General features: G+C 42.3%; 1 protein-coding gene across 2 annotated transcripts in view; it reads right to left on the bottom strand.

The window, feature by feature from the left end:
- Clgn (calmegin) overlaps positions 1–13302 on the bottom strand; it is a 36491-nt gene extending 23189 nt beyond the window's left edge. Inside the window, exons 1-5 of one of the 2 annotated variants that reach the window (XM_031340513.1) lie at positions 13102–13302; positions 6881–7028; positions 5428–5504; positions 4825–4883; positions 2539–2680 (exon numbers count right to left, since the gene is read on the bottom strand). In XM_031340513.1, the coding sequence (XP_031196373.1) occupies positions 2539–2680; positions 4825–4883; positions 5428–5504; positions 6881–7021 (419 nt within the window). In that variant the 5' untranslated portion in view covers positions 7022–7028; positions 13102–13302. Of the gene's footprint in view, positions 1–2538; positions 2681–4824; positions 4884–5427; positions 5505–6864; positions 7029–13101 lie in introns of those variants that run through there. The other variant, XM_031340514.1, reaches the window with a different exon arrangement.
- Positions 13303–21511: the final 8209 nt, after the last annotated feature.

The following is a 21511-nucleotide window of genomic DNA, read 5'->3' as shown; positions in this document are numbered from 1 at the left end:
AAAAAAAAAAAAAAAAAACAAAAACATCCAAAAATAAACAAACAAAAAAACTGCTTATGATATCAAAAAGGTAATTCTTATATATTGATGGTGGGACTACAGATTAATACAACCACTATGAGAAATGGCCCCAGAACTGTGCTAAGAGCCATTGTCAGCTCTCCCAGGACTGGGGACATAGCCACAGGGCATGAGCACATGAGCCCGTGACCCTGGACCTTCCAACATTTGCTCAGCTCCATTCTCAGTGGCCTGGTGCAGAGTTAACCTAGGTGGCTAAGGAAGAGGTGGTCCACACGTCCAAAGGAATACTGTTCACCACTTCAAAGGGTTCAGTGAAGCTTTTTTCATAGCAACATGGCTGGCACCAGGGAGCATCACATTAAGTAAAATAATTCCAGCAAAACCACCCAAGACATTTACCACCTGCTTTCATTCCTTTTTGGAAGGAAAATACTGATTTAATAGAAGTGAAAAAAAGTTATTGGTAGTTTGGAATCAAAAGGGAGAGAGAGGAAGAGGTAAGAGAAAGACCAGGGTCCGAAAGGAGTGAGCTCTCCAGCCCTGCAACACAGTGACTAAATAACTTATGTCCTAGAAAGGACCAGAAGACAGGGTCTCAATACACTCAGAAAGGAGTGAGCTCTCCAGCCCTGCAACACAGTGACTAAATAACTTATGTCCTAGAAAGGACCAGAAGACAGGGTCTCAACACAAAGATGTGACAAATGTCTAAAGAGACAGAAATGTCAGGTGCATCCCACACTGACTGTAACACATATCAAATGACCAGAGACTTCATGGCAGTGCATGCGTAAAATTGAGGTTTAAAACAAATAGTGTACAGAAAAAAGTAGCACAAAACTGTTCTTATTTGAAGAAGTGATCACAGAGATTAGAAAAATGTTCCAAATTCCAAAGCACTCAGGCTTCTGGTCAGGCATGTTCAAACACGCATTGACAGGGACACAAAAAGGAAAGGCGCCAAGAATGTCAGCAAAAGCCACGCGCCACTAAAAGCATTTAACAGAACATTTTAGCCCATTTGACAGCTGTTCAGTTCTTGATCCTCTTCATTTTTTCAAAATAATAATTTCAGAGTTGTTTGAGAAAATTTTAGGTGTATTTTCTTCCTGTTTGCTTCTTATCTGGCAAGACATTTTGTGTGTGTGTGTGTGTGACTCACACTGAAAATGTTATATTTATCTTACCCCTGAGAACTTGAATTTTGTCTTGGCTTCCTTTATAGCTCTTTTCAAATGACTGGTGCATTCACAGAGTGATGTAATGTACACCAATCTTTTAGGAGACCAGGAAGGCTACTTTCCAGTTTTCAAGGAAGGGCTGTGGGGATGGCTCAGTAGTGAAAGTGCTTGATACCCAAGCATCAGGACCAGAGTTCAGATCCCCAGAACCCATGTAAAACGCTGGGTGAACATGGTGGCCAGCTTGTGACTCCAGCCTCAGCAGGCAGAGGCAGGGGATTCACAGAGCAAGCTGGCTACAGAGACAAGCCATGCTGCTGGCAGAGAATGAGGTAGATCAAGGATGATTCCCAGCACCGACTTCAGACCTCCACATACACAGGCACAATATACATACACAAACACACAATTGCACACACACACCACTGGGAGGGGAGGAAAAAGAAAAAAATTATCAAGGAAAACAAAAACCAGACCAAATCTTAATAATAAATAATACCAACGTAGCTAATGTTAGTTTAATTAGTCCATACAATGGCAAACCCTCCTTGTCTTTATGTGGGATTGGGATTGGATAGCTACTGAAATGGACTCATACAGAATAAGCTGAGATGGGGCAGCTAACTGAGGAAGCAGCACACTGCTCATGGTACCAGCAGAGAATCGCAGAGGACATATTGACCTGGGACAGTTTCCAATACAAGGTGACCTGTGACTAACGCTGGCTCACTTCCTTTCCTTTGCGATTGATCAGGGAGGGGTTTTCAGAGCCTCCCTTTGATCCAAGCTCTGCAGGTGGGAGCAGGCTGGGAATTTTTACCTGACCTTGGGGCAGCGCGCATGCAGACCCCAGGGCTGATGTCAGTGCAAGGGCAAGAGATTTCAGACAGCATGGGGCTTTAAAAAGAGCTCCACACTTGAAGGACACTGGCCTGCTGACACATTTCCCTGCTGAAACCTATTTGCTATTTGCTGCCTTTGAGCTCTATCTGAATGTCCTGAGGTTTCTTAACAGCACAGAACTAGTAAAGCTACAACAAGAGTGTTGATTTAATATGCCAGCCTTTACGGAGCTAGAATTGTGCCTATGAGATACTAGATGTGAAAGTTTATCACTAACCTGTTTACCCTCCAAAGCCCAGGGTGTGGTTATGTATGTGCATTTGTCTATGAACCTGGTAAGGGAAAGGGGGCATTTTGTGTGTGTGTGTGTGTGTGTGTGTGTGTGTGTGTGTGTGTGTGTGTGTGTGTGTGTGTATAGCACCAAACCTAACATACATTCAGGTGTCAAATTATAGCAGACCAATACAAATGAAAAAGTCTTAAAACTTACTGAACTATCAAAGGTTTATCGGCAAAAATAAAGGGTTTTGTGAGGACAGCGGATATTGCGTGGTGCTTGGCTTTCGACTTCAGAACCAGCCCTCTGTCGCCAGGCACCTGGTTTTCCTTGAGCTCTTCTATTTCCCATCTTCCTGAAGGAGAAAGCAAAGGAAATGAGCTGCAACACAAGACACACAACTTCCCCTCAGCCGTCGTTGGCGCTGATTCTTTCTTGTGAAAACTGATTATGGAGAAAACAAAACCATATAACACGTCAGAAAATGATTCCTGAAATTTCTATTTTCCCCTCTCCTTCCTCCTTGTCCTTTCTCTTCCTTTTCTTCCTCTCCTCTCTTCTCCGACCCTCTCTTTTCTTTTTCTTATCATTTATCAGAAACTGGATTCATTTCCTTAGTTAAAACTCAGAAGACGGGGCTGGAGAGATGGCTCACCGGATAAGAGCACTGACTGCTCTTCCAGATGTCCTGAGTTCAATTCCCAGCAACCACATGGTGGCTCACAACCAACAGTAATGTGATCTGATGCCCTTGTCTAGTGTGGTTGAAGACAGTAACAGTGTAGTCATATATATAAAATAAATAAATCTTCAAAAAATTCAGAAGACTAATAAACAACATGCCATGTACGCTTCTAAGATAGATGGACACAATTAGGTTTTCTTGACCTACTTTCAATAAAACAATGATGATAACAATGTGGTTTCTTCTCATAAGGTCTATGAGTGCTGATTTTGCACTTCCTGTCTGTGTTTCACCCTGCTGAGTGTACCCACTTGATCAAGAGCAAAGTTTGCCTTGCCCAGATACTTAAAATAAAATGAATAAAATAAGTTTAAAAGTGTATATGAAACAAAGTACATCATTCAAAGCCCCAAAGTTGATCTGGGGCTCTGGGCTGGATCTCAGTGTTTAGATCTGAATGTTTCTGCTGTCGGACCATGGTGCTACACAGGCTGTAAGCCAGGTGGGCTAACTGGAGCCCCAGAGGTCTGCGGTGGACATCGCCCCTTTAACTCATTTTAGAACAGAAAAAAGACAAAATGAAACTTAGTTTAATTTGTATATAAAGTTTCAAAAATTATATGTCTGTTCCAACCAACTCAATTCAGTAACAATGGTTATTTTGTTATAATGTTTCAGCACACAATTATTTTTATGGGCGTGTTTAAATCACTAATGCTTCTAGACTATTTTTCCCCCCTTAAAAAACAGTGTCTCTCCTGCAAGTCCCACAATCAAAGCAGCTTGAGTTTTTGTTGTTTTGAATAATTATTGGGATTTTCAGGAGGAAGCAACATACTGTTGCATGTGCCTGTAATCACACCATTACTCATAGTTGAGGCAGGGGAATTGCATGTTTGAAGGTAGCCTAGGCTACATAGCAACACCCATCTTAAAAATAAATGTTCACAGGTTTCCCTAAAGCACCTGCCCCATCTTGTAAGTATATTTTCCCAGAATGAACATTTTACTTGGCTTCTCTTAAAGACTGTGAAGAACTTAAACACAGATGCTAAAAGTCAGACATCCTGGCTGATAGTAATACTGTATTTATTTAGATTTATTTTGTGCAGCATGTTCCTTGGACTCATTGTTTCTTTGAGGGGAAGAATCTTCTAAACGGCTTTAGATTGGTCTGTCCATGGGTTCATTTGGAGTGTACACACATGTGGAGGCATTAGGGGTTTGTGGGGACAGAGAACCTTTTTTACAGAGGCAGCTATGAGCAAGAAATTGGCTATGGAAGCCTAGCACGTGCTGTGGTGTAACTGCCTTGCAAAGTCAGAGTTCTAGGCCACGTGCTTCAGGGTGTGAGGACCTCCAAGACAGTGGAACTCCCCTCCTGCTCAGCCAGAGCAGAGGGAGACCTTCCTTTTGGACATGATGATTGGGAAGGCTTTTGTCATTCTCCAAGGTGGTCCTTTTAGAGAAGGAAATATGACCCTGAAAGACACTTCCACTGCCCAGCCTAAAGATGGCAGCATCAGGGATCCTGTGGACAATGGACAAGGCCTGAAGCTGTAGGCTGCCTGCTTACAGTACTCATTAATATACCTGTACACTTGACCCATGAATGCCCAGAACAGCTCAGCGCAAGTGAGCTTAATGGGGCCAAAGTCCAACCATGGTCTAAGAGTCAGACAACTGGTTAGAGCACTGTAGAGGGGCAAGTGGAAGGCAGAGTGGAACTTCTGGCCAACAGAATGTAACAAAAGTATAATCTCAAGGCTGTGAGTATTGGTTGTGGTTAACTAATATTTGAATAAGTATTTTACCATCATATATAGAAATTTCTGAATCCATATCATCCTTCTTTGCTTTTGATAAGACCCACCTGTAAATAAAAGTGAACAAAGATATCTTCCATTAAGAATAAGAATTGCAATTTATAGATAAAAATGCATGTAAAAATACAAGAGGTTGTTACCCAACATAATCAGTCTTTTCATTCAAAATGAGTTAGTACTAAGAAGTTGATCAGTTAATCTAGCCTTTGAGCAATCCAGGGGTGGGAGTTCAACTGGCTTGGCTTTGCTGGTGTCTGGGGGAATAAGCATGCACACACAGCTGGGGTCTCAGTGGGAAATGGGATGGATCACACATCTAGCTCCCAGCAGAGGGTCTGGACACAGTAACCAGTAGGTATGATCCCTCACAGATGTGCACACCATCACTGTTTCTGCAACAGAAACTTAAAGCTGTCTTCTCTACCTTAGAGAACAAGCAAATGCTGTGTGCTTTCTTTGCATTCCAAATTTGTGTCTCTTTGTATAAATACATAGTTTTACATTATCCCAGAAGGTCACAGGAGCACTCACTTTCATAGACCAATCGCTTCATAAAACTCATCAAATCGAAGAAAATCCAGGAATACTCACCCAGCCAGATTTCCACTATCAAATGTTTCTGTAAAATATACTTCTCCTATAGGCTGAGGTGTCTTATATTTAATAGTCTAGAAAAGAGAATTTTTAAAAGCTGAAGTTATTTATGTTTGAAAATATCTGGCATCATTATACTGGTTCAGAACCTAGTGCACGGAGTCCAAGGGCAACAGAGACACGGAAATGCCCGGACTCTGGCTGCAAAGTTCATGTCTTAGTCATATGCCTGTTATTTTGTACAACTGATATTTAGTAATGAATGTTTAAGGTTTGTCCCTCTTGTCATCTCACCAAGTACATGAACAGTCTTGTCAATTTTTTTAAAGTATGAACTTCCAAGGATCCCTGTAGTAGGGTATATGCCCCTACTGTTGCTACTTTAAGCATTGCTTTGCAAATCACAGGACTGCTTTCAAAAGAACACCTTTGCAGAGATTGGAATTTATAACAGGGGAAGCACAATATTCACTGCAAGCAGACAATAACATTTATATTTGCATATTTAAAAATCCAGTAAATATGGGATGAAGCAAAGGAATCTGTGAGAACTTGCTATGAATTCTCTGGGCCCTTTAAACAGAGGCCAGCATAACAGGACGGATGATTTCTAGTCATCACAGTATTAGATGTGAAAATATACTCAATATGAAGGCGCTAGAGACATGGTCCTAGAGAGCCACATGACCTGTGGGTCACGACTCCTTGGGGTAGGGCCTGGGGTGGAATGACCCTTTCACAGAAGTCACCTAAGACCATGGGAAAACACAGACGCAAGATTACAGTAATGAAGTAGCAACAACAATAATTTTATGGTTGGGGATCACCACAGCATGAGGAAGTGTATTAAAGGGTTGCGGCATTAGGAAGATAGAGTACTTCTCTAGGGGATGGTCAAGGTAGATACCCCAAAGTCTGTGAAGTTCTGCAGTGTCCTGTAAGTCATCTCCTCAGAATGCAAACCTTCACCACACAGAGGCAGAGCTCTGGCTCAGCCCAGCTCAAGCCCACACTGTCACCCTTCTCTGTTCAAATTCATCCCCCTTGTAGTAATTTTCTACCCACAGAGAAATAAGCAAAAGCCACTCCTTTTATGTCCTGAGAACCACAAATTATGGTACCTTCCATTTTGTCTGGAGAAGGCTGGTATTATCAGAACTAAAACCAAAGGCCTTTGTCTTTGCTAAAGGACTTGGCCCTCTTTAACCAGTGAACTCCTGTCTTGGCAGTAAAAGCTTCCCATGCGCTTATTGAACACAACTGGATTAGGTGTTAAATACCAATTTTTACTGTGTGTGGGCACTCTATGGAACACAGCTGGAAAAATGGAGGTTTTCTAGCCACTGAGAAGACAAAGGCTGTCAGGAAGGAAGAACATGTATCGTGAGTGATCTGTCACATCTATGACCACGGAAAGAATAGCTTATAACTCACTTCTCAACCGTCTTACCCCCGAGGAAGGTTCATCTTCAATATTCCTCTCATCTGAATTCTCACTGAACTCTTCCACCTCAACACCATCATCCATAAAATCCGCATTGACCATGATGAGCAGGAGCCCCACGCACAGGCCAGCGCCTTGGAGACGCATACTGACTCTGTGAAACAAGAGCAGCCAGTGAAAAACCAGGTGGGATGCCTTGGGGTAAGAACCGAAGGAAGAAATGACTTCCCCTTTATTCTGGGTTGCTTTACTACTAACAACATTATTTAAAGTAGGGCTTAGACAAGTAAAACACCAGCTTCAAACTTTCATTTCTAAGACTTCTTCCAAAATCAAAGAGCCAATGTATAAAGATAGAAAGTTGTCAGCAAGTATCTATGAGATGCAAATTTTCACTTATATTATTTCACATAATGTAGCTTAGGTATATACAAAATTGGACATTTGATAACTGTATAACTAGAATGGACTTACATCTAAACATCAAAAACTGAGGGATTTTTAATCATACATTTAATGAAGTGGTGCTTTGCCAAAGTCAAGTCCCACGCTGTAGCAGGCTGTCTGCTGAGGACCATGTTCTGTCCACATATCATTCCTAAACCTCCATGATTGCCACATAGGTATCTGACCATATGTCTCTTCAAAGAACGAGAGCTGTGGTGTTCAACAAGAGCAAAGGCCAAATGTGCCTGCCACCCTCTTAGCAGAGGTGCTTGGCTTATGTAATTATGTTTTCATTGACTCTCATCAGCAAATACTAATTCAAAATTTCTTCCTTAGTGCTAACAGACTTTCAAATGAGTACTGTTGGGCACTGAGACAGTTCCATGTCATTGATTCAAAAGCAGTCATACAATGACACATCCTCCTCCCCTCCTTGCTCCTCCCCTCCTTCCTCCTCATGTATGCTGTTCTTTCCATAATGCTAACATCAACATGGGGGGGTGGAATTTTAAAGTAGATTCTCAGAACTCTAAGACATTTTAGAAAATAGATAGCTATAGACATATATGGGTCTACTTAAGAAGGATAGGCCTGATAGAGATGGCGCTACAAGCACCGGAGTTGCTGTTATCAACAATGATGATTGAAAACCACATAGACCAGAGGAACCGAATCCTCACAAATACATAGACACAAGCCATAAGATACATTTCTTGTATCAATCCAAATGTGGGCCAACTCAAATACCCATCAAGTCATGAGCATACAGACATAAGCTGAAGCTCTCAAACCCTGGGAAAACATCTAGCAACAGAAAAGGACAAGAATGCAGGAACACAAGACTATTATGTCCAGGGAGAAGCCAGTTATGAAAAAAATCATAAATGTTGTACCATTCCACTGTAAGAAGCCAGAAAACCTACAGAGCTGGAGAGCAGATGAGAGACCAGCTAGACAAGGGCTCAGGGGAGGGCTAGTGAGCTTATCTTTTAAGGATGATGAAATGTCCAATATTGCAATCTAGTAGTGGTTACCCAAGTCTATAAATATAATTACACATATTAAGCACTTGAACTTGATAATATACAAATTATATATCATTAGAGCAGTTTATAATACAGATCACAAAAAGCATTATCCTACTTAATTACTTCAATGGATACTTTTTTTCCTGAGATCAAAACTTTAGACGAATGTTTGAGCCAGATGACCTTGATTTCTTCTAAAGGCTGGTGGCTACTACCTAATATTTACTTTGAAAATGAACATTTTGAAAACCACTAAACAGAAATCTACCTTAATAGGGGATTTCTATACTTCAGGTACTGCCATTTTTATGGGCAGAGACAACACACACACACACACACAAGGAGAGTTTTATTTCTGGGAGAGGACATGGCTCTAAGGAGATCACTTGGACTTGGTAACAAGAAATTCAGCCGGCTTTCTTCATGATCCACTTCCTTTGTGTAGACACTAACATTTGCAAATAGCGAGGCTTACCCCTAAACCTTCACTGTTTTAAAGCCTACTTTTCGTAATTTATATAAACACACTTCACAGTAAAATACTGTGAAGTATTTTCACATACAGAAAATACTGATGCTATTACTAATGTCCCTTGAGTGAAGGAGAGAGCTTACTGCAGAGCGCCAGCATGAGGCTTTAAGGTTAATCTCTAGTACCAAACAAACAAACAAACAAAAAAACAACCAACCAAAACAAACAAACCCAAAAAGAAAACAGCAAAAATATTTTTAAAAGCTAGGCACGTGGCACATACCTGTAATTCCATCATACAGAAGCCTGTGAGGCAGGATTGCCAGGAATTTAGGCCAGCTCTACATAACAAGACACTTCTCAACAAACCATCAGAAAATAGCCCTCCCAGCAAGCAAACGACTTAACAACAGGAACAAAGGACATTCGGGTAGCAGGATGGCTCATCAGGAAAGATGCTGCCAAGACTGAAGATCTAAGTTCTAAGTTCTAGCCCTACAACCCAAATGGTGGAAGAACAGACTCCAACACACACACACACACACACACACACACACACACACACCATAAATAAATAAATGTTTAAAAAAAACATCCATATCACTTTGAAACCATGTTTTCTCTTTCAAAATAAAATTTCAGTTTAAGTTCCTGGAGAGTTCATATTGTCAACTTGACAGAATCTACAATCACCTAGGGAGAAACTTCTGGGCAGGCCTGTTCACAGGTGTCTAGATTGTGTTAACTGAGGTATAAAGACATCTTAATTCCATGGGCTGAGGCCCCAAACTGAAGGAAAAGGAGAAAGTGAGATGAGCACCAGCATTCATCTCTCTCTACTTCCTGACTGCAACACTGTGAGCAGCTGCCAGGCCTTCCCAGTCATGATCGACTGTGTCCCCTCAGACTGTAAGCCAGAATGAACAAACCCTTCCCTCCTTAAGTTTCTTTATCCAGTATTTCTGTCTCAGCAACAAGAGAATTAACAAAGGAGCTATGTTCCTGTCCACTTTATCACATGACGATTTTGCTTTCAGTTTCTGAGGACCTTCACACACTTTCTGCCCTGGCTGTACCCAGGGATCCAGGGGCTGTCAGCCTCCCCAGCACGGGGCTTAGAGGTGCACACCACCACACTAGCTTCTCTTCTTATATACTGAGTTTCAAACCAGGGACAAATGTCTGAGGTGCTTATTTAACATATCAAAGCAGACCTGGCTTTCAGGTTTTCCCAGCATCCCTCAGCCCCTACCCCACCCTCTACCCTGAACTTTCCAGCCCAAGGCCTGAGCTGCCCTTCCTCCAGAGACTCTTTCCAATAAAATCTAGACAAAATGGATACCCACCCATTTTGTCCCTTTGGCCTCCTACCTTCTGGACCTGGACCTGGTTCCCCTCTCTCCTCTACCCTTTCCCCTCCCCCTTCTCCTCACATGGCTCAGGGTCCTGAGGACTCTGGACTCTCCCAGATGTCTCTGCCTCTGGCTAATCTCCCTCTTGTCTAATCTAGCTCCTGTAGCACACTTAGGAACAGTCATGTCCTTTCTGTTTCTCCTTATTTATTTTTTTCATTCACTGTATATACTTTTTGCTTCTCTCTATGAAGGCTATCTGAGGATTCCCAAACCTTGCTCACAGTTCAGAGGGCACTCTTTAGTTTTGGGGACTTATTGGCCCTCAAAGATGACCCACTGCCTTCTTTAATTTGAACTTGTTCTATACCCTGAATTGAGATATGCTTATTATTGTGGCCACTCAGACAGAGCTTGCTGCTAAACCTGAGGACCCAAGTTTAATCCCCAGGACCCACATGGTGGAGGGAAAGAACTGATTTCCAAAGCTGTCCTCTGACCTCCACATGTGTGTCATAGTACCACCCCACTCATAAATACGTAAATGCAATTTTTATTTTTGAGATAGGATCTCTCTGTGTATCCCTGGCTGTCTTGGAACTCACTATGTAGACTAGGCTGGCCTAGCAATCAGAGATCCACTTGCCTCTGCCTCTCAAGTGCTGGGATTAGTTTAGTAAGTCATACCTGGTTTAATAAATGTAGTTTTAAAAATTGTAAACATGCTTGTCTGTGTCTTTAATTCCCCTTTCTACTGACACCACCTCTAGCCAACCAAATGGTTCTAAATGTATGGACTTGGGCTGGGAACGAGAACACAGCCATAACACTTGCCCATGTTCCCAGGGCCCTGGGCCCCAAAAAACAAAGCAAAAATAGACGGAATACAGTCTTACTGGTCCCCTGGGGTGTCTGGTAACTACATTCAACAGGAGGGCATTTGTGGAATGAACACATTTTGATCCCTCAGCCTTCGTTAGGGACCTAACCTTCCTGTCAGATACTAGTGTGCTGTTGGTCACTGTCATGTCCACTCCGGCTAACCTTTATAACCAACCCCTGACATCTTGTAAGCCTCGTGTTTGCTAAAAAACAATTCTTAAATTAGACTCTACTTTAAAAATGTTTAGTAATTCTGGTCATATACTTCTCCTTCCATGACTCATTCTTTCATTCTGAGTATTTGCCATATATCTACCCATCAATACACACACTCTTTTAATTATATGTATGTGTTTCTCCTGTGTGGTTATGTACACATATGTGTGGGTGCCAGAGCAGGTCAGAAAAGGGCATCAGATACCCTCTAACTCTCCAGTTATAGGTGGCCATGCCAAATATAGTGCTAGGGATGGAATTTGGGTCCTCTGCAAAAGGAGTGGGTGTTCTCCACTGTTGGGTCCTCTCTCCAGCCCCACACTTTCCCATTTAACATACGCACGCTCCTGTAAATCAATGCTCTTATAACTGAGGATTTTTGCTTGTCTTCAGATCTAAGCCTGACTGAGGTATCAGATATCATCGGCGCATCTCTGGAGCAATGTTTGAAAACATCGCCCTGTGATTCTTTTGTGTGACGTCAGAAGCTCAACTACAGACATTTGAAAGCTCTCTGCCCTTAATACCTTGTCACTAAGTGACTAACACTGTTGTTCAAAGGACAACTGAACTGGTCCCCTGCTCTGGGACTCTTGTCTGTCACCTATGAGTTGAAAGAAAGTCCTATCAAAGCTGACAGTTCCTGTTTTCTAATTACATAATAAAGAAGGAAAGTTTAATAGACACCAAACAAGCCCAGAGCCTTGTTTACAGCACCCCCCAGCTAGCTGCATATCCGTCAGCACACTCCACTATTTTCAGACAACAAACTAACAAGACCAACGAAAACAAGAAAAAAAAAAGACTATCTTGAGTTTAGGGGAGAAGGTCAATGTGTCTGGATGACCAAACCAACAGACTGCAGACTAGAAAATGGTCAAAATTACAATTACCCAAAAAAAAGAGGGCTACCTAGAGAGATGTCAAATTTTCAGGGCAAGAAAAACAATCATGATTTACTATTCTATGTATCAAAAAGTTTCAACATGAATAAATCTTCTTCAGCGATGTTGACCCATTGACCACCTAATTTAAAAATTTTTGTTTTGTCTAATTTGTTTATTCCTTCTGTCTCCAGCTCCCAACTTCCTAGCCTTTTGTTCTTGAACCCCAAACAAACCCCTGCATAGCTTCTTCCTTCTTCCTGGCTGGGTCAGATGCCACTTAAATTCAGCTAAAGTGTCTGATAGATAGTAAACAGGCTTTAGATAATGAGTCTCTAGTCATTAAGGTTTTCTGGATTTAACACACTCCCGGTTACTCCCCAGAGGCTCTGGCTAGGCTCCACCCAAGTTGTCTAGGGAGTGGCCAGGATTCTCTGGCCACCTTCACCAGGTTTGGGGGCGGGGGTGAAGAGGTAGGGTCCTTTTGGCTTCGCAGAGAGGTGGGCGGCAAATGAGCTCAGGTTGGTTTTGTTTGCGTGTTCTAGAAAGGTGCGAGGAACTCTCCAGGGATCGTGGTAGAGCTCCGTGGAACCGAGCCACGGTGGCCACAGCAGCGGTGGCAACCGCTGGGATAACGGACTCGTGGGGCGCCAGGCTGGGCAGGACAACCTGGCCTTCCCCAGTGTCAGCGAAGCAGGGGGAGGACCCAAGGGACTCGCGATGGCGTCTCCCTCCACCCAGGGCTGATCTTTGTCCCCGAGGCTGGCAGAGCCCACCCAAGAGTCTAACTCGCACATTCATCCCTGAACTCATCCTCCAACCTCACCCGGCCGCACCAAGCTGAGCCTTCTAGTCTCAGAAGAGGATGCTGCGGGACACCTGGATCCAATTTCTCACCCCGTCCCCAGAGAACAAGCCGCAGGAAGGCGGCCCGAGGTCTACTCACCTGTCCTGCGGGCTTGTGTCCAGCGGGCTTGTGTCCAGCAGCGGCAGCTCAGGTGTCCGACTGGCCGCTACTCGGTGCCCGGCGTCTCCCCAGACCGATCCGGCCGGCAGCCGCCCAGCAGCGACTGCTAACTGCGCGTGCGCGAGCGGCCGCGCCGGAGGATGCTGGCTGCAGTGGCAGCCCCAAGGTGCGAGCCGCCGGCTCAACCGCCACTCGGGACCCAGCGGCGGCCGCGCGCCTGGGGGATGCGGTCCTCCCAACGTCAGTCCCTCCTCTCTGGAGCTCAGGCTCTGTAGACTGCTCGATTCTTCGTGTCGCACCTTAATTGGCTCCCGGATGGATGATGGATGGATGGAGTGTTTTGTTTTGTTTTCTTTCTCTTGTTTCATTCTGATGACCTTAAACTTCTTGATCCTCCTTCCCTTCTTCCTGACTTTTGGAATTACGGATTTGCACCACCACACTGTTATGCAGTAGTGATTGAAGCCCTCTTGGTGGGGTTAGGCAAACTCTTTATCGGTTGATCCACATCTCTTGTTCCCTCAATTTTATCTCAACGTTTTAAAGAGTGCCAGGATAGGCGTGCCAAATTCATACACTAAAATTTCTCCCTATATTTCTGTATTCTAGCAGCTGATTGCTTATGGTTATCAGTTGGGAAGCTTCCTATTTCACATATGCTCATGGCTGGCTATTACCTTATAAATGAAACTGTACATTTTCGTTTTGGCAGTATTAACAATTTGCCACAGGCACAATTGGTTGTTATTAATCTTGAACACTCCTTGAAAGTGTTACCTGCTTTCTTTCTCTCTGTATGCTTACAATTCTGTGTATTGTTCGTATCAAGTATTAATTTGTGTGGCCAAACTTTGAGTCTGTAAATGTTTTGTTTTCTGTCCATGATTGTTCACAATTTGCCCCTTGATTTATGATCTGTCAAATCATTTTTTTTTTTTGCTTGACTCAAATTTACTGTGGTTTCAATACAATAACTTTAACAGTCCTTATTCCTTACTAGGCACAAGCAACATATTTTTAAAAACTTACCTCCATCCAAGAGGCTAGCCTGTCTAAGCATAGAGTCTGTGTTTTATCCAATCACTGTGCTCGGTTACTGTGGTATCCAAATTGTCTTAGTTAACTGAAGAAGGTATGAAGTGGGAACTTAAGGGTTCTTTGGAAAATTGGTTGGGTGGTGTTTTGCTGGGACAACATGTGAAGGAACATTTTGTTAAAGTGGACACAGGTGTGAAAGACTGAGGCAGACCTGTGAAGGAACGTTACACTGAAGCAGACACAGGAGAGAGGATGTTCTGCTAAAGCAAGCATGTGAAAGGACACTTGAGGAAGGATTCTTCCCTAATGACACACATGTATTGGTCTGCCTTACATCGTGTGGTTGAGCTGTATCTGTTGCTTTGGCGGACTTGGGCTGGTCAGCAGAGTGATGTCAGCTGAGACAGATGCACAACTTGAGGCAAGACCTTTGGAGGACGCGTGATGTTTGGAGGGAGTATAAAAAGGAGACGATGGACAGTGACAGGCTGAGCTAGGCTTGCTTATAGAGCTAGCTGTGTGACATTTGTTGGCCTCCAGTCTTCGTTGGTCTTTGCTTGGTTGAGAGAGGCATAGAACTTTTCTTGGCATTCCTCTTGGTCCCTCCTGCTGACTCGAGACAAGGCTGAGGCTGGCTGTCTCTGCTAGGTCATGCCACTGCTGTGCTATTGCTAACCCAGCTCTACTAAACTGGACTGATGGTGTATCTGTGAAGTGTTCTTGAGTGGATCACCCCATTACTGACCTGTGAATTGAACTGTCCATTTCTAGACAACATAGAAGTCTCCAAAGAACCTTTCTAAATAGGTTTATTTCCCCGTATCTTTTTTCCTATTACCTCTAGTGGGTGGTGGGCTACAAGGGAGGTTAAAGGGTGTAAGAACCATCACTAAAACTAAGCTTTGAAAAATTAAAGTTACAGAGGCGTCTTCAAGTAACTTCTGGTGGCCTTTGGACATGGTCTGATTGTCTCTTAATTGGTCCTTTAAAATATGTTTTATATGCAATTTGCTTATGTTGGGGATGTGCAAATATCCAAGGAACACAACAAAAAATACATACTGCCAAAAGCTTTCTTGACCACATCCCTAGCAATCATAGACTTGTGGAATTTGATATAAAATGGAGCTTAAACACTCCCCTACTCCTTTCAGCCTGAGATTCATCCACATGCCTAAATCCAAAGCTTGCATTTCCTTATTGCTTTGTGGCTTCCCACTGTACTGATGCACAGCTGTTTACAAATCTACTTTTTTTTTTTTTTTTTTTTTTTTTTTTGGTTTTTCGAGACAGGGTTTCTCTGTGAAGCCCTGGCTGTCCTGGAACTCACTCTGTAGACCAGGCTGGCCTTGAACTCAGAAATCCACTTGCCTCTGCCTCCCAAGTGCTGGGATTATAGGTGTGTGCCACCATGCCCGGCTACAAATCTACTTTTTAAGTGGACATTTGTACAGTTTCCAGTTCAGGACTATTGCAAATAAAGATGCTGTGAGCATTTCTAGACAAACCTGTGGCATGTCTAGGACAGAGGTTCTCCCTCCTCTTCAGTAGCTACAAGCAGAATGGGTGAAATGCCTGGGCTATCTGTGAAGGAAGAAGCTATGTGTTGCAATGTGGCCATGTGGTTTTAAGATCCCACTAGCAATATGCAAGTTTGTTGCTCCACCATTGTTAAGCATGGTTAATCTTTAATCTGAGTCTTTTGGGTGACTGATCAACAGTACCTCCGTGGTTTAAGCACTATAGAGTTGTCTCATACATTACTAAATGGATTCTGTCAGTTGAATTGTCTCCTTGTTGAGATTTTGTCTTTTGCTGTGTTTTGTACTACTTAGTGTGGTCCCCAAGACCTGGGTGCCCCAGAGATGAGAGTTTGCTGCATGTAGACCCAGGTGAAACTAGGTACCTTATCCCCAAGTTATTTCTGATTGTAAATAAAGATGCTGACAGCAAATAACTGGGTAGAACAGACACAGGTGGGGTTTAGGATTTCCAAACCACGAGAGGAAGGTGAATGGAAGAAGGGGACGCCATGGTTTAGGAATGAGGAAAGCATGGCCCTAAGGGAGTTAGGAGCAGCCCAGAAGAAATATAGTAATAACTTGGGGGTATCTTAGGAAATAGATTTTTAATAGCATAGAGGAAAGATATCTGGCCAGCTCTAGTGTTGATTAAAGCTTATTGTAAATACTAAAAGTTGTGTGTCTTTTATCCTGGAACTAAATGATCAAAGGTGGGGTAGAAACCCCAGATTTTATATATATATATATATATATATATATATATATATATATATATATATATGATATATATCACAGATTAGGATTAAAAATTTCTACAACATCTTGTACTTTCACAAGCATTGTAGGAGAGGAAGTTGATACCAAAGAAGTACCCATGCATTGCAATATCATCTTTTTTTTTGTCCCTGAAGGATCATGGATTTCTATGAGGCTCTGCTCCTGAGCTCCATCTCCAGCCTCTTCATGTTTGCATGCAAGACATGTGAATTTTTTCTTTCCAGCTTCTATGGAAATAACAAAATGCTCTTTCTGAAACTAGTTTATTCAATGTAATAACAAGTTTTCTAATAGGTCCCTAGGGTTCATACACCTTGGATATAAACACCAAGACATGATTTGCTCTGGTCTTGATGAACCTTGGACAGTTAATATTGCACTGAGGAATTTTGGGTCAGTTAGCATTTGTTGCTATACAGTGTGTATGTGTATGTGTGTGTGTGTGTGTGTGTGTGTGTGTGTGTGTGTTTATTTGTGTATATGTGTGTATGTATGTGTGTGTGCGTGTGATCATTATCCAGATTATTGTTATTCTTACAGCATAAAAGAATTTGGAAATTTGCTATGATATTAAACAATTTAGAAACTGTAGAGTATAACTGGTTTTTTGAAGCTTTGCCTTCCTTGTAGAGACTCCTGGGTTTAACAGTCAGTGCCAAGAAATATATGTTGGGGGGAACCCCAGGGGTCACTTGGGGTTGGTGGGCACTTTGTGCTTTTTACTTCCCATAAACTTTCTTGTTTTTTGTTTTATGAAAACTATCTGGCTTGAGCTATATGTTTGGCATTCATTTTGATGAACTGTATATTTACACACACACACACACACACACACACACACACCCTTACACACATGCATGCATTTTATCTGGACTTTAGAGAAAGCTAACATCAGGCAAATGAAACTCAGCTCATATAAATGACTTCATCATTAATAGTACAAGTGGCTACTATCAACAAAGCACCTAAAAATGCCAGTGGTATTTTAAAAATATTTCAGGAGAAATAGCTGCCCAGATTTTAATGTCAGTCTTTCTTCATTCTTGTCATAATTCAGCCACAGAGTTGAGGTGTTTAAGGTTTAATAGAGGGTGTCTCTCTACAGAATAATGAAGAGACATTAATTTCACTATTAATATTGATATGTAAATATTACACGTTGCTCAGTACCTCATAGACTCTGCTAAAGCTCAAATTGGGAATGCTCTTGTGAAGATCCACATGTTGCAGGTGTGTGAGGCGCTCCCTGCTGTTGGCAGACAGAGAAGCAAGCCACAGGAAGAGATGAGAAGGGAAACTTGGAGCAGACTGACTTCTTCAACTTGGCTCAGGCTTTGGGAGGGGTCTAATACTAGGCAACGTTATTGTAGGCATATTTAAACACAATAGAATTTGGATATGAGTCTTCAGGCAAAAATGATTCCTCTAATCATTCCGATTCCAGGTGTACAATAAAATAGGCAAGCATAAGAGAATGCTAAGAATAGCTAGCAGCGGGCTGAGGAGAGGGGAAAGCTGTCCTCAGTTGGCCTCTTAATCTCTGCTAATATTTTTGCTGTGAGCAAAATGGGTGTGGCACGGCCCCTCCCACAGGAACCTCTATTGACAATCCTTAGCAAGGCAAACACCACCACACTGTCTCCTGTCACAACTCTTGTCTTTTGTGGCTTCTGACAAAAAGCACTTGGATTCTGCATTGACAATTGTTAACATGCAGGACAGCCATTAGTCAAGCAGTGTGACTTTGAGGTTAATCCTTGTTTCCCTAAAGTTTCCTCAGGTTATGGTTCACTCTCTCTCTTAGGTTATTTCTTTTGATGGATGTCTTAACTCTCTTATGCTTGCCTATATTAATTGGGCTAGCCATAGAGGCAATGCATTTTACCATGGCTTCTTATCACGGCCACTAATTTTTCTTTAAAAACTTAGAAATGGAGAAATGGAGAGGTCATGAGGGCCCTGTACTCATAGAGAAGCACTGTTACTCACAAGAGCCTGGAGTAATACTTCTGGGAAATTGGTGTGAGGTCTGTCTCTACAGAGGGCAAAAAGGTCACCAGGTCATGAAGAACTTCGAGCCTCCTCCGTGAGGAGACACCCTGCATAATTTACACTCCCGGTTATTAGTGTTTCTCTGTGAGTACAAGGCCCTTGTGTTCACTACAAGTGTGTAGTATAAGCTTGGTGAATGCGAGGTGATGGAAATATTAAAAGGTGGGACCCTGTGGGAAGTCTTCAGATCACTGGGGACCTGCCTGTAGAAGAGACAGTGAGGCTCCTTAGCTTTATTTCTTCCTGGACCTAGTCTGCCATACATTTTCACAGTGATGTGCTGCCTTGTCACAAAGATCCCCCTGCCCCACTAAAACAATAGTGCCAGACAACTATGAATTAGAAGCTCCACAGCTATGTGTCACAATAACCACATTGTAAGTTGATTGTCTCAGGTATTTGTGGCAGAGATGGAAAGCTGACTAACATGGTCTATAGCAACAAGTGAAGTTGTAGTATCCATTCTTGAGAGAGGTCTGGACAACAGAGAATGGCCCTCATACGCCCACAGTCTGAAGAGCATAAGAAAGAATGTTCTTAAAACAAAAACACAGCAAATCTGGTTTCTACTAAACAGACCTGCAGCAATATGCATTTCCTACATATGTAACTTGCAGAAAAGAGATTTTAAGAACACAGACTTAATATTATTGCTATAAAGCAAGCCACCAATGAAACAATACTTGTTTTTTAATGGCCCAAATAGGCACCAAATTCTTTAAGGTGTCTCTCCTCCGATACACCGTGAATCTGTTCCTGAGTGGTGAGCCAGGTCCCTGACCAACTCCCACACCATTTGTAAGCAGCAGAGATGGGTAAGAATGGACACAGAGGGGAATCCTTCTCACTAGATCAGAAAAACATTTCTAGAAATGCTGTGTGTCAACACCCCAAACTTTGTAAATCATCTTTTTAAGAATAGGGTAACTGAGGTGCCCTGAGAAGACCTTGGGCACAAGGTCCACAGCAAGTCCCACAACACCCAGAGGAAGCTCCACTCCCAGGCACTCTAACATGCCCAGGATCAGAGGTGAGAAGGACATAACATCTGTCCCAACACAGGGAGTAACTGGGACCAGCGGGACCAGGCACACAGGAACTCTGCCAACTCAGTGGCTCCAGTTCCTTCCGGTCTCTTTGGGCTGGTGCCCTGAGAAGATCTTGGGCGCAAGCTCTGCAGCCAGTCCCAAAAAAAACAGAGGAAGCTCCACTTCCAGGTGCTCTAACAAGCCCAGGATCCCAGAATCACAGAATCACAGGATCACAGAGACAGCTTAATTCTAAGGAGTTCTGACACAACCAGGATCACAGGAAGGACAGGCTCCAGTCAGATTTAGCAAGAGCAGGTAGCACTAGAGATAACCAGATGGCCGGGGGCAAGCTTAAGAATATAAGCAACACAAACCAAGGTTACTTGGCATCATCAGAACCCAATACTCCTATCATAGCAAGTCCTGGACACACCACCACACTGGAAAAGCAAGATTCAGATATAAACTCACTTCTCATGATGATGATACAGGACTTTAAGAAAGACATAAATAGCACCCTCAAAGAAATACAGGAGAACACAGGTAAACAGCTAGAAGCCCTTCAAGAGGAAACAAAAATCCCTTAAAGAACTCCAGGAGAACACAATCAAACAGGTGAAGGAAATGAGCAAAACCATCCAGAATCTAAAAATGGAAATAGAAACAATAAAGAAATCAGAAAGAGAGACAACCCTGGAGATAGAAAAACTAGGAAAGAAATCGGGAGTCATAGATGCAAGCATCACCAACAGAATACAAGAGATAGAAGAGAGAATCTCAGGGGCAGAAGACACCATAGAAAACATTGACACAATAGTCAAAGAAAATGCAGAAATCAAAAAGCTCCTAACCCAGAACATCCAGGAAATCCAGGACACAATGAGAAGACCAAACCTAAAGATAATAGGTATAGAAGAGAGTGAAGATTCCCAATGTAATGGGCCAGTAAATATCTTCAACAAAATTATAGAAGAAAACTTCCCTAACCTAAAGAAAGAGATGCCCATGAACATACAAGAAGCCTATAGAACTCCAAAGAAGCCTATAGAACTGGAGCAGAAAAGAAATTCCTCCCGACACATAATAATCAAAACACCAAATGCTCTAAACGAAGAAAGAATTTTAAAAGCAGTAAGGGAAAAAGGCCAAGTAGCATATAAAGGCAGGTCTATCAGAATTACACCAGACTTCTCACCAGAGACTATGAAAGCCAGAAGATCCTGGGAAGATGTCATACAGACTCTAAGAAAACACAAATGTCAGCCCATACTACTATACCCAGCAAAACTCTCAATTACCATAGATGGAGAAAACAAGATATTCCATGACAAAACAAAATTTACACAATATCTTTCCACAAATCCAGCCCTATAAAGGATAATAGATGGAAAACATCAACATAAGGAGGGAAACTACACCCTAGAAGAAGCAAGAAGGTAATCTTTCAACAAACCCACACAAACTTAATTCCACTTCTGACAACAAAAACAACAGGAAGTAACAATTACTTTTTCTTAATATATTAATATGAAAATTAATATTTCCAACATATACTAATTGATTGAAATCTAAAACTATGAGGAATTAGAAATTTGTTGATTGTCATCCAATGGTCTCTCTAATTTGGTAGGTCCAATATTGTACAATCTATATACACTGTCAACTTGTTTGTTCATGACAGTGTCTGGCTGTGTACAACATAAGGGTCTTGAAATCTTGCTTCTCCTATCTCAGCCTCTCTATTAGTAGTATTATTTATTTCATGTTTTTACACTATACTATGGTTTTCAGAACAGCTTATGTTACGCACACTCGTCTACTCCAGTCACATCCAAAATATCGGGGATAAAATCCTGATTAAGGATAAGAGGCAATAAGACCCCAAAAGGGGTTCTGTGCTTCCTGGATTTCAGACAGTCGCTGGTATCCCCTAACTCAGACGTGTTCCAGATTAGTCTTTCCAATCAT

This window comes from Mastomys coucha, unplaced genomic scaffold, assembly GCF_008632895.1.
Source record: "Mastomys coucha isolate ucsf_1 unplaced genomic scaffold, UCSF_Mcou_1 pScaffold22, whole genome shotgun sequence".
In the NCBI taxonomy this organism is placed as follows: Eukaryota; Metazoa; Chordata; class Mammalia; order Rodentia; family Muridae; genus Mastomys; species Mastomys coucha.
Note: the sequence above shows the minus strand (reverse complement) of the source record. Positions and strands in the feature narration are given on the sequence as shown.